Genomic DNA, 17,261 nt, shown 5'->3' with positions numbered 1-17,261 from the left:
ACTACACATCTTTTTTACTATGTCAAATTTGATAGCCTTATTCTTTTATTTAAATTCACATGTTTTCATCCTACTTTTTAATCCAGATTATATACATGGACCATCTTGACTTTCCAGAATCATCTTTGTCAACGCATCAAATAAATTACTCACTTCCGAGAGCATCCCATGTAACCGATGACGACTTCGATTTTGTCATGCAACATGACAAAAGTAGACTGAGCCTCATCCCACATATTTATGGCGCACGACCGGTAAGACAAAAAAACATTTATGCCTTCTATACCATTTATTTAGTTCTTGCTTCAAACAATTGCAAACCATTTTATCTTTCTCCATATACATCTCGATGTAAGGATTTTTCTTCTACTAACGATCCACCACTATTCACTATGTTCTCTCCACTTTTTCTTTCATGGTGCACTTCTATTTGCAGTTTCGTGCACTTGACACCACCCCATATGCCATCCAAGCGCCAAACTACAAGGACCAACCTGACCAACAGCCATATATTCAGCAAACAGAAACTGATTCTACCGAACATCCAGCCGGGGTACCCACCATGTGTTTTACTCATTTAGTAACATAATTTTCTTTTCAGATCTTGTACTCCGTCTTTCATTTGGGTTTTCTAATCTTTTATTCTGTGCTTCACAACAGGACATGCATCACCAGGTCCCTACATTACCTATCAAGCAATCTGAGGTACAACATTATAAAATTTCACTTGCTCACATTTTTACATAAATAACAAGCTAACAAGATCAGCGACAATTTCTTTACAGCAAACCATGCTTCTACCTACTTATCTTAAAGTTGTCATTGTTTAGTTCTTAGGCTTCCATCTAGCATTAGGGTCAAGAACAACCACCACTTCTAATACATCAACCCATGCATGTTACTACCTTCCTACTCGATTGTTTTCATGTTTACAATTTCATGCTTCCAACATACTAATTTCTAAAAAAACCATTTCTTCACGCAGGAACATCAGCATTCATACTACCAATTTTGCAAAGGCATAGTGCAAAATGGGCAGAAGATATTTCAAAAGCCACATCACGACTTACTAAACTGCATGCCAAGCGCATGAACGAGTTTGCACAAGATGTCATTGCTGCCACAAAAAACCATAACCCGATACCACCTACTTATTCTTCGCCTCCTAGGGATGTCCAAGACTCATCTACTGAAAAAGCTCAAAATAATGGTACAAAAGCCACACTCGGCACCAGGTTTTGGCAGGAAGCAACTGCATACGCCGATGAGGTGGATAAAAGTGTCGGAAAAACACCTCAGAATAACCAGGATGTTGCTTCTACATCCGCTCCTGTTACGAACCAATCCAGCGGAAAATTAGATACAAGGCGTAGGATCCTTGCTTCATACGAAGATCCAAGTTTCAGTTTCCTACCCCCTGGTCAGACTTGGACCCAACTATGGTCCGAACCAGCTCCGTCATCACTTCAACCACAAGATGTCGATGTTGCTACAACAGTTGCACAATCCTCAACTCTAGGTCAGTGCATCGGATACCATTACGAAGCTGACTTATACTAAATGTTCTTCACTAACACAACTTTAGAAAATCCAGGGGCAACAACCATGTCAACAGTGGACGCAAACTTGGCACACATCGGTCACAAATATCCCCTGTACAATTGCCACCTACTACAGCCCCAACACAGCTAAACCAGGTGCATTTTTTCATTTCTCAACACCGCATCTGTTCACCGAACTTGTAGCTTCCATTACATTTTTCTAATGTTTCCAGCAACCACAATTAGTACCTTCCATTATATTTGTTTATTACATATGTCCAATTCATTTCTCAACAATGCATCCTTCCACCCCATTTGTAGCTTCCATTACCTTTTTATCAAGTTTCCAACATTTTGTTTGCCTGCTTCAACTTAGGAAAATGGAACCGAAGCACCAATCAGCAACCCTATTGTGACCGAGGTACAGATGCATCATTACACAGTCACTCTCACCCCAAAACTCCAATCTCTCTCCAGCAACCACCATTAACGACATCACATAACGATCCATTCAGGTACATGAAGGCACCGCTAGGGATGTCCCTGAAACGATTGGCACCCAAACTCAGGAAAAAAAGAATAGGAAAAAGCGAGCTTGTCTTCGAATAAATGAGGACACAAAGCTCAAGAAGCCCAAGGTTAACAGTTCCTCTATTGATCTGTACAACAAGTACATTACTACCAGATGTGTGCGACCTCCGACAAAAAAAGAAAACAGGTTACAATTTCCATCATTTCTAATCTACCAATCACATGTATTGCCTTAATATTCTTCACGCCGTTTATTATGTATGTGTTTCGAATAAAACCAACTCCTGCTTCCACTATATGCTACTCATGCTTACAATGTATGAAACATTGCTTCCACCAATTACTTACAGGCGCAATCTTTCCATTTGTTATCCCAGGCCACCATTAGTTGATTACAGTGGGTACCACATATCATATGAAGACTTTCGCGAGGCAATCAAACCACGTGGGTTCGTTGACACCCATACAATGGAGCTCTACATTCGACAATTCAACCTTGAACAATCAATTGAGACATGTGGCTCCGCTCTTCCAACCAAATATGCATTCTCACAATCTTTGACCGTAACTACATGCTTCTATCCCTGTCCCTAATGTCTCATTGTTTACATTATCTTGAAAATCCTAACATGTTGTTTCAACCTTTCATCAGTCCAAACTACTTGTTCCCGAGGACAAATTTGATGCTAGCGACTGCCTTCGTGAATTCAACACCGCATACCATGAGGGCTCGCTCAAGTCAAAGGATCTCGTACGCTTACTTACATTTTTTTATTGCTTTGTCATTAGCTAATAATGTTCAAATCTGAACATTCTAATGATTCTCACCATCATAATTTGCAGCTGTACTTTGCCATTCCCCACAAACAACATTGGATCGTGCGTTCAGGAGGCAGTTAATACGTACATGGAAGCACTTAATTAGCGTTTATTAAAGACCCAGGGCGAGAGGCCATGTAAACGCTTCCTATCCATAGTCTATAGAAACGCCAGCGCCAGACCACTCGACACCCGTTGATTCGTTCGACAGTTGATGCTCCAGATTTCGTCTCGTTTAAAAAAAGAAACAGAAATAGGAAAAACCGATCCCTGCATAATTGCATATCCCCGGCCCCGCTCGCAATCACCTCTCCTAAACTCTCGCCAACATTAATCGTCAGCCCTCCCCGAGCTCTGCTTCCCACCTCTCTCGCCTCGCCGCCAGCTCGCGTCACCAGATCCGCTGCTCCGACGCCGTCTCACCGCGACTCCACCAGACAACGGCACCCCCACCGTGACGCTCCCACACCAGCCAACGACGGAACCTTGCAGTTCCACCTCACCAGCCTGCTCCATCCGCCTTGCACCTCCAGTTCCGCCTCGCATCGGTGGACCGCACCGCCCAGCCTTCGGCCCCAATGTTCGTCAGTCGAGCCTCCCCGCCGAGCAGCATGGCTATCCCTTAGTACTCTCCACCAATGCGACCCAAGTGCGATTCTGCAGTCTTCTTCAGTCGCCAGGCTCCCCCATCTACTGATTCGTCTGCATCCCCATCTATTTCAATCGGTCGGCCGGAGTATAGGCATTTGGATTTCAAAATTGTGGCCCTTTTTGAAGCTCCCCAACCCTGAATCAAAGGTATGTGTACTTGGTGGAGCGCCCCATGTTTAGGGATTTCTAATTTTTCAACGGAGTTTGCTGTGTAATGCATCCATCGGCTGGATTAGATTAGTTATTTATGTTCATTGCCGGCCTAGTACTGATCCGATTTATATAGTTGTGTTCAAATTTCGTCGGTGCTTCAAATCTACATTACAATTGATGCGGACACCCCCTATTCAGTGCATCTTATAATGCCCACTGTAAACAGAGCATCCAAGCAAAAGTACACTCAGACTGGCGGTAAAGTTGTTATGTTTTCCTTGTTTAAAATTATGTGCTTCCATCTAAGATTGAAAATGCACCCTAAATTGCACAAAATGCACTCTAAATTCCATGCTTCCATCACACAAAATTGCTTCTAATTTGTCCCCTTTTCCATACAGTCTTATAGAAAAAATGCTTCCATGCCAAAAATACAGGCAGATGCATCCTCATCATGGCACCAAGCTTACCAATTTCTATGTCATGCGCCGTACTGTTTCTGTCCATATTATGTGCTTCTGTTATTCTTTATGTCATCAGTCAACCAATATATACTGTTATTTCTAGTGTATTGCTTCCATACAAATAATTCCATGACAGACCAAACCTATCACTTCATTCCTTACAACACATATTTACAGAAATGCTAACACAGTACATTCTGTGTTCTTAGGTGACACTCAACAATGAGTAAAAAGGAGTCGATCATGCTCCAGAGTCGATATTCAGCAGGTCGGTTACATGATATTGTCAAGGGTCTCCCACCGCAAAGGAAAGACCTAATTTCTGGGGGGGATGGGGTAATCTACTTAATATTAGCAAATTCTCAGCTCTAGAGGGTCTCCTAGAATGGATCGTTGACCGGATTATTCCAAAGCTAGGTGAATTTTGGAATCCACGAAACAATACCAGCATCCTATTCACTCGACAAATGGTTGAAAAGGTTCTCGGACTTCCTCATGGTACTAGGCATGTGGTTATCATAAGAAAGCATGAAGAATCACCTCACCGAGAATTCTACAAGACGGAATATGAACATGGGAGACGGGCGCCCATTCACTATGCTGCCACTATGCTAGATAAAGGCAATGATTTAGATGATGAGACCTTCTTCAGAACCTTCTTCCTATTAGCATTGGCTACTCATATGGCACCCGAACTGGAAATATGGTTCCTTTGGAGTATTTAGACAGCCTTGAAGTTGCTGATGAGGTTTGCGAGTATGCATGGGGAGAACAAATTATGAAAGATGTCATGTCCGAGGTCGATACATTCCAAAAGAAGAAGAAAAAAGCACTATTAGATGGTGTCTTCAAAAAAATATGGGTTGGCAGCTGCCTACCTTTGCTCGCGGTATCCACACTATACTATACATCTTTTTTACTATGTCAAATTTGATAGCCTTATTCTTTTATTTAAATTCACATGTTTTCATCCTACTTTTTAATCCAGATTATATACATGGACCATCTTGACTTTCCAGAATCATCTTTGTCAACGCATCAAATAAATTACTCACTTCCGAGAGCATCCCATGTAACCGATGACGACTTCGATTTTGTCATGCAACATGACAAAAGTAGACTGAGCCTCATCCCACATATTTATGGCGCACGACCGGTAAGACAAAAAAACATTTATGCCTTCTATACCATTTATTTAGTTCTTGCTTCAAACAATTGCAAACCATTTTATCTTTCTCCATATACATCTGGGTGTAAGGATTTTTCTTCTACTAACGATCCACCACTATTCACTATATTCTCTCCACTTTTGCTTTCATGGTGCACTTTTATTTGCAGTTTCGTGCACTTGACACCACCCCATATGCCATCCAAGCGCCAAACTACAAGGACCAACCTGACCAACAGCCATATATTCAGCAAACAGAAACTGATTCTACCGAACATCCAGCCGGGGTACCCACCATGTGTTTTACTCATTTAGTAACATAATTTTCTTTTCAGATCTTGTACTCCGTCTTTCATTTGGGTTTGCTAATCTTTTATTCTGTGCTTCACGATAGGACATGCATCACCAGGTCCCTACATTACCTATCAAGCAATCTGAGGTGCAACATTATCAAATTTCACTTGCTCACATTTTTACATAAATAACATGCTAACAAGATCAGCGACAATTTCTTTACAGCAAACCATGCTTCTACCTACTTATCTTAAAGTTGTCATTGTTTAGTTCTCATGCTTCCATCTAGCATTAGGGTCAAGAACAACCACCACTTCTAATACATCAACCCATGCATGCTACTACCTTCCTACTCGATTGTTTTCATGCTTACAATTTCATGCTTCCAACATACTAATTTCTAAAACCATTTCTTCACACAGGAACCACCAGCGTTCATACTGCCAATTTTGCAAAGGCATAGTGTAAAATGGGAAGAAGATATTTCAAAAGCCACATCACGACTTACTAAACTGCATGCCAAGCGCATGAACAAGTTTGCACAAGATGTCATTGCTGCCACAAAAAACCATACCCCGATACCACCTACTTATTCTTCGCCTCCTAGGGATGTCCAAGACTCGTCTACAGAAAAAGCTCAAAATAATGGCACAAAAGCCACACCCGACACCAGGTTTTGGCAGGAAGCAACTGCATACGCCGATGAGGTGGATAAAAGTGTCGGAAAAACACCTCAGAATAACCAGGATGCTGCTTCTATATCCGCTCGTGTTACGAACCAATCCAGCGGAGAATTAGATACAAGGCATAGGATCCTTACTTCATACGAAGATCCAAGTTTCAGTTTCCTACCCCCTGGTCAGACTTGGACCCAACTATGGTCCGAACTAGCTCCGTCATCACTTCAACCACAAGATGTCGATGTTGCTACAACAGTTGCACAATCCTCAACTCTAGGTCAGTGCATTGTATACCATTACGAAGCTGACTTATACTAAATGTTCTTCACTAACACAACTTCAGAAAATCCAGGAGCAACAACCATGTCAACAGTGGGCGCAAACTTGGCACACATCGGTCACGGAATATCCCATGTACAATTGCCACCTACTACAGCACCAACACAGCTAAACCAGGTGCATTTTTCACTTCTCAACACCGCATCTGTTCACCGAACTTATAGCTTCCATTACATTTTTCTAATGTTTCCAGCAACCACAATTAGTACCTTCCATTACATATCTTTATTACATATGTCCAATTCATTTCTCAACAATGCATCCTTCCACCCTATTTGTAGCTTCCATTACCTTTTTATCAAGTTTCCAACATTTTGTTTGCCTGTTTCAACTTAGGAAAATGGAACCGAAGCACCAATCAGCAACCGTATTGTGACCGAGGTACAGATGCATCATTGCACAGTCACTCTCACCCCAAAACTCCAATCTCTCTCCAGCAACCACCATTAACGGCATCACATAACGATCCATTCAGGTACATGAAGGCACCGCTAGGGATGTCCCTGAAACGATTGGCACCCAAACTCAGGAAAAAAAGAATAGGAAGAAGCGAGCTTGTCTTCGAATAAATGAGGACACAAAGCTCAAGAAGCTCAAGGTTAACAGTTCCTCTATTGATCTGTACAACAAGTACATTACTACCAGATGTGTGCGATCTCCGATAAAAAAAGAAAACAGGTTACAATTTCCATCCTTTCTAATCTACCAATCACATGTATTGCCTTAATATTCTTCACGCCGTTTATTATGTATGTGTTTTGAATAAAACCAACTCCTGCTTCCACTATATGCTACTCATGCTTACAAAGTATGGAACATTGCTTCCACCAATTACTTACAGGCGCAATCTTTCCATTTGTTATCCCAGGCCACCATTTGTTGATTACGGTGGGTACCACATATCATATGAAGACTTTCGCGAGGCAATCAAACCACGTGGGTTCGTTGACACCCATACAATGGAGCTCTACATTCGACAATTCAACCTTGAACAATCAATTGAGACATGTGGCTCCGCTCTTCCAACCAAATATGCATTCCCACAATCTTTGACCATAACTACATGCTTCTATCCGTGTCCCTAATGTCTCATTGTTTACATTATCTTGAAAATCCTAACATGTTGTTTCAACCTTTCATCGGTCCAAACTACTTGTTCCGTCCAAACTACTTGTTCCCGAGGACAAATTTGATGCTAGCGATTGCCTTCGTGAATTCAACACCGCATACCATGAGGGCTCGCTCAAGTCAAAGGATCTTGTACGCTTACTTCCATTTTTTATTGCTTTGTCATTAGCTAATAATGTTCAAATCTGAACATTCTAGTGATTCTGACCAGCATAATTTGCAACTGTACTTTGCCATTCCCCACAAACAACATTGGATCCTGTGCTGCATCAACCTTCTTTACAAACAGATCAACATATTCGATTCAGACAAGAAAGTCAAAAACGTCAAGGCATACGATCTGTCCGACAATCTGGTTAGTACTCTAGAAACCTTACTATACCGAATTCTGGTGGTATGTCTTAAGATGACGCATCCATTACATTTTGCATCCTTGTCTTTTAGGTTACCAATTTTGCAACACAAGCGGTACATGCCAAAGCATTCACAAAGTTAGATTTCTTGAAGTTCACGTGCTTCAACCCTCCCGAATGCCCCCAACAGAAAACACAGTAAGTTTGCTACAATTTTTTTGGGGAACTCAATTATGAACAACCTTGACACTAACTTCGCCACTGTGTCCCCTATGTTTCCAGCTTTGACTGTGGAATATTCACAATGCTCTTCATGAAGCAGTGGGATGGGAAAAAATGGCAGAATTTTGCAAGGTACTTCACCTCATACCTACCTACACCTGAAGGGTCAATTTCACCCATCTACCATTTGTTTTTTCATGATTCCGACAACAACAATTACCCTAACACTAGCACTGCAAACGAGCATGTATCTGCTTCATCCTATATACATCTAACAAACAAGCTTTTCAATACAACATGCAACCTACAGAACCTTCTCCTGCTTCAAACGAGAGAAGTTTATGCTTCATTGCTCTAACCACTAGCATACGCCTATTGCAGGATACATATGACCATCGCGTGCTCATCACAGAAGAAATCCTCACTTCACAACTCAACACCCAAGATCCAAGCTGGGTACTGAAGAAGAAGTGAGAATCCTGCTAGTCGTGCTCAAGACAATAAAGAAGTGGTTGAGAAGCCATCCTAGAGGCCTACTAGAGAATAAACGCTCGCACTTTTGTACCAACTATGTACTTCCATGTCTCCTTTTAAAAATGAACTTGTAGTTTTCCAAGACAATACCTTTTTTCTGTTCCCAAACAGTACATCTACGTTTCAGAGCACTTTTTTCATGGTTCACACTCTTGTTGTCCAGTACGTACTATCAAAATTATCGAAGTTGACCATTATTATTTTTTATATATGATTAATACCATGTCCAGCCAATATCGCCATGCTCCTACTTCATACCATTTTTTGCTTCCAGTACACCTTGTTGATGCTTCTAGTAGACATCACTGTCTGCAAATGAAGATATCATCGCCTCGTATAACATATTATTTCCCACACATCTGAATGGATGTTTCATTCACAGAACTAATTTGCTTCCACGATTTCTGTTACTAACCAAGCCAACCAAACTAACCGCACACCACTACACCTGCCATTCCACAATCTTATTATATACCTCAACATTTTTCCTTTAGCGAAATGATTCATTGTATTAACAAACTTAATGGCACAAATATAACTCCTTGAAAATGCATAGTAACTTTTATCCCATTTGTCAGACATAAAATTAAGGAAAAAAGGACACATTACTTGTTCATATCTTGGTACAGACTTCAGGTTCAACTACTTACTAGGTTCACAGTTTTCGCATCATCCAACTAAAAGTCCCATCCAAGACAGTAATATACAAAGAAACATGACCAATTAACAATCTAATTCATATCCACCACAAACCATAAAATTCTCAATCTTAAACATGTTCTGACCAACTTATTACACCCCATAACACTACGTGGTAACATACCACAAATTGCAATTTTCAAAGTGAAACAACCTTTTGCATAAAACGATTTACAATGTCAGCTCCGTCTGTCGCCTAACTTTTTCCAACTCCACATTCTGCCTCTGTCTCTCAAGCGCTAGATACGGGCAATTTCTCTTGTCGTGCCAATCCTCTTTACAGTACGAACACAAACCCTTCGCCTTTCCTTTTTGCTGCGCCTTTTCCTGCTGAATCTCCACCAGGGGCTTCTTCTTCTTCTCTTTATCCTTTGGTCTACCTTTTTTTGCAGATTTAGGAGGATTTTTCACACTGCTGCAGGCTACTACTTCTTCATTAGGTGCTGTTGGCTCTGTCACACCACCAGACAACCTCCACTTCCATACCAGGTTGCTTAAATCATCCACTCCACCAGTAACAATCTTGTAAGTTTCTGGACCAAAACATGCATCTGAAGCAAGGGTGCACATCTGAATGCACAGTTCATTGTACCTTAATGTATTTGTTTCTGGGACATCAGAACAAAAAACATTGCTTCTTGCAGGTCTAATGGTTGCTTCCTTAGACCATCTATACACCAAGTACTTATCCAGTATTACTTGCACATTAGTATGCACCATGACTTTCAGGATGTGATGACACAGGATTCCATTCATGTGGAATCGGTTGCATGAGCAGTCATATGAGTTGTCAACTGGGTCAACAACAACCACACGGATTTTACTTGAACTAGGATCACAACATCGAAGCTCAAACTTATACTGATTACCTTCAACCGGATTAATCATCAACGCTGTTGTTTCCTCCATCATTTGTTTGAACTTTCCAAAGGCAGACCTCGTGTAAAACTTTAACGCTTGCTCCTCTATCTTGTACCTATCGAAAAAAACATTACCAACTTACTACTGTTTGTAGAAGCATGAAATATACAACACAGAAGCAATACAGCAGTACAGATGATGCATGCAGCAACAAGAATGGAATTTGAGAAAAAATACTACAATACCTGGACCACAAAGGTGCAGCCGTCGCCTCGCCTAAGAACCCAGCATTGTCCTCCCAGTCTAGCCTAGTTTCTTGGATGTACTCGTACTGCTTCACAAATTGCCACACCGAGTCATGAGGGTGCACAAGCTTCTTGAAGAATGAGTTCAAACCTTCTGATCTGCCAGTCGTCCAGTGTAGGGAAAAAATTCTTTTTAAAGTACGTCGGTGCCCAAGTTTTTCTGCAATCCCACATGTTAATCAGATGTGTGTGCTCAACAAGCTCATGCTTCAACACCATCTGCTTCCATGCATTCTCAAATTCTTCTGTTGTATCCGTCCCATTCACACAATAATAGAATTCTTTCTCAAAATCCTCTCTAGTCCTAAACAACATACCAAGTTTTTCCTTCGCGATCTTCAGGACATGCCACTTGCAACATTTTGTGTATTATACCTGGGGACACCATACCAATAGTTGCGGCCATCGCTTGATCTTGATCAACCATAATGCACCCTGGAGGATCATGCCCCATTGCATCCATCCACCTCTCAAACACCCACTTGAATGTCTCTATTTTTTCATCTGGAAGCAAGGCACATCCTAACATTATGGTCTGCATGTGGTTGTTGATCCCCACGATAGGTGCAAACGGCATATCATACCTATTTGTACAGAACGTGGTGTCAAAAATACACAGTCTTAAAATTTCTTGTATGCCTCCCTGGTCCGTCCATCCACCCAAAAAAGTGCCCTTACAGCTTTATTCTCATCCTCTAGCTTCGCATAATAGAACCGTGGACTCTCTTCTTGAAGCTTCTCAAAATACTCCATCGTTTTCGCCATATCATTTAAGGACACCTCATTTCTCATCTTAGTTCGAATGTTTGCAACATCTCTGTCAGTGTATGGCAGGTTACCTAGTTTCTCATGCAAGTCTCCAAGAGTAGCCATGATCAATGCGGTGGGTATGTTCCGATTATGCAGTGCCTTCAGAAACATGTAGTCCTCATATGGCACCTTCCTATGAGATCTGTTGAACCTCGTCCATTCTTCCCTACTCATCATTGGGTGTGTATGTTGCTCCTCAAAAACAGAGACTTCCCATTTTCCATTCCTCAACAACACTGCCATACGTGCTCTGCATTCATGCCTATTCACCTTGTTTCTGCACCGTTGTGGAGCAACCTTTCTATTACCAAAATCTGGTTCTTTGCTTGCTGCAGTGTCATCATCTTCTATTGCGTCATACCACTCAGGATCACATCCACCTTCTTTTCCTCCAACCTGTCCTTTTCCCCCTCTCGCATGAACACACTCAAACTCGCTCCTGATAATGTGGTCACAACCATTCTTCTGTGTCCTCTTTGTGTAACAAATCCTAGTGCCAAAACCAAGCTTCTTTGCATACTTATTATACACCTTCTGGGCTTCCTCGAGGGTGTCAAACACATGACCTACATATGGCGCAGCTGGTCGAGGAGTACTTGCATCATCAACAAATGGCATATACGTGTCACCTTTGACGTCATCCATGATTTCATCCTACAAAGAAAAATATATTTAGCATCGACAGTTGCATCCATGAACATGCGCCGAGATTCTGTTACACCACTGATGACGGGAAAAATGGCGGGCGTGAAAACACGCGTCCACGTCATTGATACAGAGTGAATAATTTAAATGCGTAAATAAAATGGAGATCAAACATTGCAGGTACATTATTTCCAGAACTCTTACATTTACATAAAAGATCTGTTAATTACATCTCTGAAGAGAAAACCCCTGATTAAGAATTCCAACATAGCTATTACATAAGATTGCAACACATTCCTATTACAACATGCTACAAAAAAAGAGAAATTCCTCCTTGCGATCGTCGACGCCGGCATGCTCGGGGGAGCCTTGGACTTTGTTGATATTATCATATGCGATGACTTTCATTTATATTTGCTTTCATTTGACTCGTACTGGTATTGGCAGTACGTGTGTGCATGCTTGAATGACTTCACTTACTTTTCCTTGTTGATCAACCAATATATAGACTTTGATTTATTTTCTTTACTTTGTATGAAAAAGTCATCTTAATGGTTAACCAATCTGTTAAATGAGTATTCAAACATCATGATGCATGCGTATGGGGCATAAAATCATGCACGCGCATGTTCTGTGTATGCAAAATACATTAGTACTAACAGTTGTAGTACTCTTTGTTTTATGGGTAGATGGCATCTATGTTTTCTTAATATTTGTAAGCCGTATGGGGGATGCATGATCTAATTTTCATCTTATGCGAAGATAAGCTAGATGCGACCTTTTTGAGCATACACATATATGGAGCAGATAAAAGATATTTAATTTGTTTTGGTGGCATATGCAAGTGCACTACAATATTTCTAGTGCGATCAGACTCAGACTATGACTCTGGTTATCTTTTAGTTTTTTAATGTATGTCCATATGAAGGGACCATACAATTTATTTTAGTTGGGTGGATGTACGCCAATTGACCTAGAATTAGCTAGGTAGGACGTGTCCATTTTACTTTGCATGCGCATACACTAGATTCGCCAATATCTAGTTATTTGTTGATGACGGCTAGCATTATTTGGGGCGAACACATTTTTATATAGTGCAACCATTTAGTCTATTTTAGAGACATTTGGTTAATATAATACCATTTACGACTTGGGCGGCATTTTGTTTATCATCATGAAGTGAGAATGTCAGTTTTTCGTGCGCCCAACTTTGAACATGGTTAATTAAATTTTGCTACATGACTCAATTTTAGCATATCATGCCCACATGTGATCATTGAACATGCGACTAAGTATGGTGTCTTTTAACGAGCACTTATGGTTTTGCAATATTTTTTATATATGCAATCTATAATATATAGTTGTTGATTTTCCCCGAGCCATACCTTTGCCGTCATTCTATTGAGAACAAAGTTTTCACTCTACATAAGGGAATAAATACCTTGATTTGTGTCAATATGACCAAACCAGAGACAATTTTCATGCAACTTGTATTTCTTGACATGTGTCAATATGAGAATACTACTTCTGAGAGTGCTACTTGACATGTGTCAACATGACCATGCCAAGAACAAATTATTGAATTTTGAGAAAACCTCTTGACATGTGTCAATGTGACCATGCCAAGAGTGAGCTCTCAAATATGGTGAAAATACTACTTGACATGTGTCAATATGACCATGCCAAGAGTAGAATGCCAAATTTGTGGAGGATGAAGGCTACTTGGGATGTGTCAAGATGACCAAGCCAAGAGCAAGAATCATTTCACTTGGAGAAGAATTCAAGATCTATGTCAATATGACCAAATCAAGAACCATCATATGGAGAGAGAAAAAAAAAAGCAAGGATCATGCTACTTGAAGAAAAGTTCTAGATCTGTGTCAATATGACCAAATCAAGAACCATCATATCAAGCAAAAAGCTACTTGACTCATGTCAATATAACCAACCAAGAGCAAAAATTGGGTAACATGAGGATGAATTCATGAACTGTGTCCATATGACCAGATCATGAACCATGATATGAGAAAACACTACTTGGCTCATGTCATTGTGACCAAACCAAGAGCGGAGATTGAGAAAACATGGGGTAGATCACCAACAAGAGAAAAAGGGATTAGGAGAGAACCATGAATCTCACCTTCTTGCTCCACTCCTCCCAGCCTTCCTCTCCTCACGTATGTGTGTGTGGGATTTTTCTTGCAGCAGTGTATGTGTAGCAGCAGTATAACACCAGATGAAATGAGCAGTCTCCAACCTCTTTTTTCCTGTATACAGCATGACAGTATTTATAGGGGCAGATAGCGACGGAGCGCTGTTAGACGCACGCCCACGTTGCCAGATCATGGGCAGTGCTCGTGCGATCGTGGGAGTATCTGGCTCTTCTTTCATTTCTTTATTTCTTAATCACAAGTTGACTGAGCTTTGAACCGGCCATTGGCCTAATTAGCCCATTTATTCCCAATCACCGTATGGGCTTGATTATTTTAATCAATTAGTGGGCCTTGTCACTATTGAGCATGCACGCATAAGCCTGCAGCCATGCAACGTGGCCGTATTTCTTTTAATGGGCTAAGCATGATCAGCTATTAAATGGCTCATTAAGGCCTAGGGTCAGGGTGTGCACGTTAATTATTTTTGCATGCAACTCATGATCAAATACCATATGTATTATCAGATGAATATTTGACCAAATACATCGCACGTATATTTCATTAGCGCGATGTATTTTTTATGCGCCGTTTCAATATTTCATTTCGTCGATGGAACAAAGCAGAACATTTTCATATAGTCAACATTTTGGTGATCTTAGCATCCCTCGTGACAATTTTATGTTTGTATTTTTTTTGCTAGTGGTGGCGGCATGCATGCGAGCCTTGTGTCCTCTATATTTTCTTCATGACAAAATCTAATGTGTTTCATCACATTTTATAATTGTCGGTTTAATGTGTGCATTATCGACATTCAAAAATATATCATATGCCTATTTTTTCAGTCCTTTATTCGAGCGGTTGATTATATTTTTAATTCATTTTTAATGATAAAATAGAATTTTACTGTTTTGTATTTATATTTTAATATTTTATATGGTTTATGCATTTTATTTTATCTTGGTTAAAATCCATGTCAACAACCACATTATCTACATCTGAAGTCTAAAATTTCGACGAATGCTTCTATCCCTAGTTAACCATCGCATCCTACAAATCTTGGGGAACATAGGATTTACAATCGTGACGACGGCCTCTATCCCTATGATTAGGATGACTCATATTTAATATGCAGGCAAATTCATCATAATTAGTACGGCTGCTTCCATCCCTATGATGCACCATCAACTAAATTGCGCCAGCCCTGACGCTACACGGTAGCACATATCTGAGACTGCATGTCAGTAAGATGTGAGCTTCCATCACCCATTCAAAGTGCACCTTGGAACAACATATCATGCTTCTAACTACGTATCAACATATAGTTCATAAATCTACATCCACAATCCCATACTATGTGTTCAGAAAAGAAAGAATCTTGCATCCGACAGCGAGCATCCATCAGAACGACCCCAAATCTCGAGAGAAAACAACTAAAAGCGCAGCAAATTCATGGAAATTGATCATCTTACCTCTTCATCTCCGTTGTTCACAACTGGTGGGTTCTGGTAAGGCCGATTAATCCCATCTTCAGAACCCCGAACAGCTTTTGAATTCATGCCCGGACACGAAGCACGACGCCAGTTTGCATCAGAGAACCCACGATACTCAATTTCGCGGCTGAGATGCGCCATTTTTCCAAGGACGGGAGGGAAGCATTCGCGCCACGAAAGATACTATGAAAGACCGAGTGCATCGATAAGAAAGCCTGAAGAAGGAAGGCGTACGTCCTGGGCGTGCGTTCAGGAAGCAGTTAATACGTACATGGAAGCACTTAATTAGCGTTCATTAAAGACCCAGGGCGAGAGGCCAGGTATAAAATCAGATGGCCCTGATTACCCTCATCCTACGGTGCATTAGTAGTCTGATGGATGCATTCTTGCTGTAGTCTGATTCCTAGTGGTGTCCATCATGTAATGTGTATAAGCTCACAAAACCAGCATCTGGCTTCGGTGAAACTAGGATGTAGATCACACATGTACGCACCCATATGTTACCTGCAGCATCACTAATTTCCAATTTGAAATTTCTATGCTTCCAATATAGATGACTTGTGTTGGGATAAGACCGATTTCATGCTTTGAAATGTCCTTGCTTACTAAGCATATTGTATGTGTTTCTTCTGTTTGTTGCTTCGGTCTAGATAGTCTGCGGCAATATTACCATGCTTCTTTTCTTATTTGTTGCATTTCATTTTAAACACAACCTTCACGCTAATTAAATTCCACATATATGCTTAATATGAAACATTGGGAGCAAAGGCTAACCATTTTTTCAAGTTTATAACCATCCTTAATATTAATGTCGGGTGTGAAATTTCCCTTTCCATTGTGTAACTATAACATCACTAAATCATCTGCCAATTCAGGTGTATAGTATTTAGATCAAGTGTAATGAGTTGATTTCATGGCTTTGAATAATTTTAGTTCATGTAAACTCGCATAACCCCAAATAGGTTGATGAGATCATTTTGTAGATCAAAAAAACTTGCACTCGGATTTTGGAAGCGGGCATGCTATCCTTGTTGGGGAACGTTGCATGGGCAACAAAAATTTCCTACGCTCATCAAGATCAATTTAGGAGATGCACATCTACAAGAGGAGAGATTGGATCTACATATTCTTGTAGAACGCTAAGCGGAAGTGTTAAGAAACACAGTTGATGTAGTCGAACGTTTTCGCGATCCAATCACAATCCGTCCACGAACTCCCGATCAAGTGCCGAACGGACGGCACCTCTGAGTTTAGCACACGTGTAGCTCGGCGACGTCCTCTCCTTCTTGATCTAGCAAGCGAGAGAGAGGGGTAGATGAGATCGCGACCAACACAATGGTATGGTGGTGGTAGTAGCGGAATTTCGGCGGGGCCTGCGTACCGGTGAAACGTGGGAGGAGTTGGGAGAGGTAATGGGCAAG

At 40.9% G+C, this 17,261-nt stretch overlaps 2 protein-coding genes across 2 annotated transcripts; one reads left to right on the top strand and one right to left on the bottom strand.

Moving 5' to 3' along the window:
• Window positions 1-2,455: 2,455 nt before the first annotated feature.
• Window positions 2,456-9,034, top strand: LOC147984062 (uncharacterized). The gene is made up of 6 exons (XM_087540971.1): window positions 2,456-2,636; window positions 2,725-2,823; window positions 7,980-8,123; window positions 8,213-8,319; window positions 8,404-8,590; window positions 8,725-9,034. The coding sequence occupies exons 1-6, from the start codon at window positions 2,541-2,543 to the stop codon at window positions 8,815-8,817; spliced, it is 726 nt and encodes a 241-aa protein (XP_087397097.1). The 5' UTR covers window positions 2,456-2,540; the 3' UTR covers window positions 8,818-9,034.
• Window positions 9,035-9,747: 713 nt separating this feature from the next.
• On the bottom strand, window positions 9,748-15,981 carry LOC147984061 (protein FAR1-RELATED SEQUENCE 5-like). Its single transcript, XM_087540970.1, has 5 exons — window positions 15,820-15,981; window positions 11,458-12,206; window positions 11,118-11,326; window positions 10,683-10,902; window positions 9,748-10,552 (listed from the first exon to the last, which is right to left on the bottom strand). The coding sequence occupies exons 1-5, from the start codon at window positions 15,979-15,981 to the stop codon at window positions 9,748-9,750; spliced, it is 2,145 nt and encodes a 714-aa protein (XP_087397096.1).
• Between the last annotated feature and the right edge of the window lie 1,280 nt (window positions 15,982-17,261).

This window comes from Triticum urartu, chromosome 2A, assembly GCF_056163025.1.
Source record: "Triticum urartu cultivar PI428250 chromosome 2A, HENAU_Tu73, whole genome shotgun sequence".
NCBI classification, from domain to species: Eukaryota; Viridiplantae; Streptophyta; class Magnoliopsida; order Poales; family Poaceae; genus Triticum; species Triticum urartu.
This window is presented reverse-complemented; position numbering and strand designations above follow the sequence as displayed.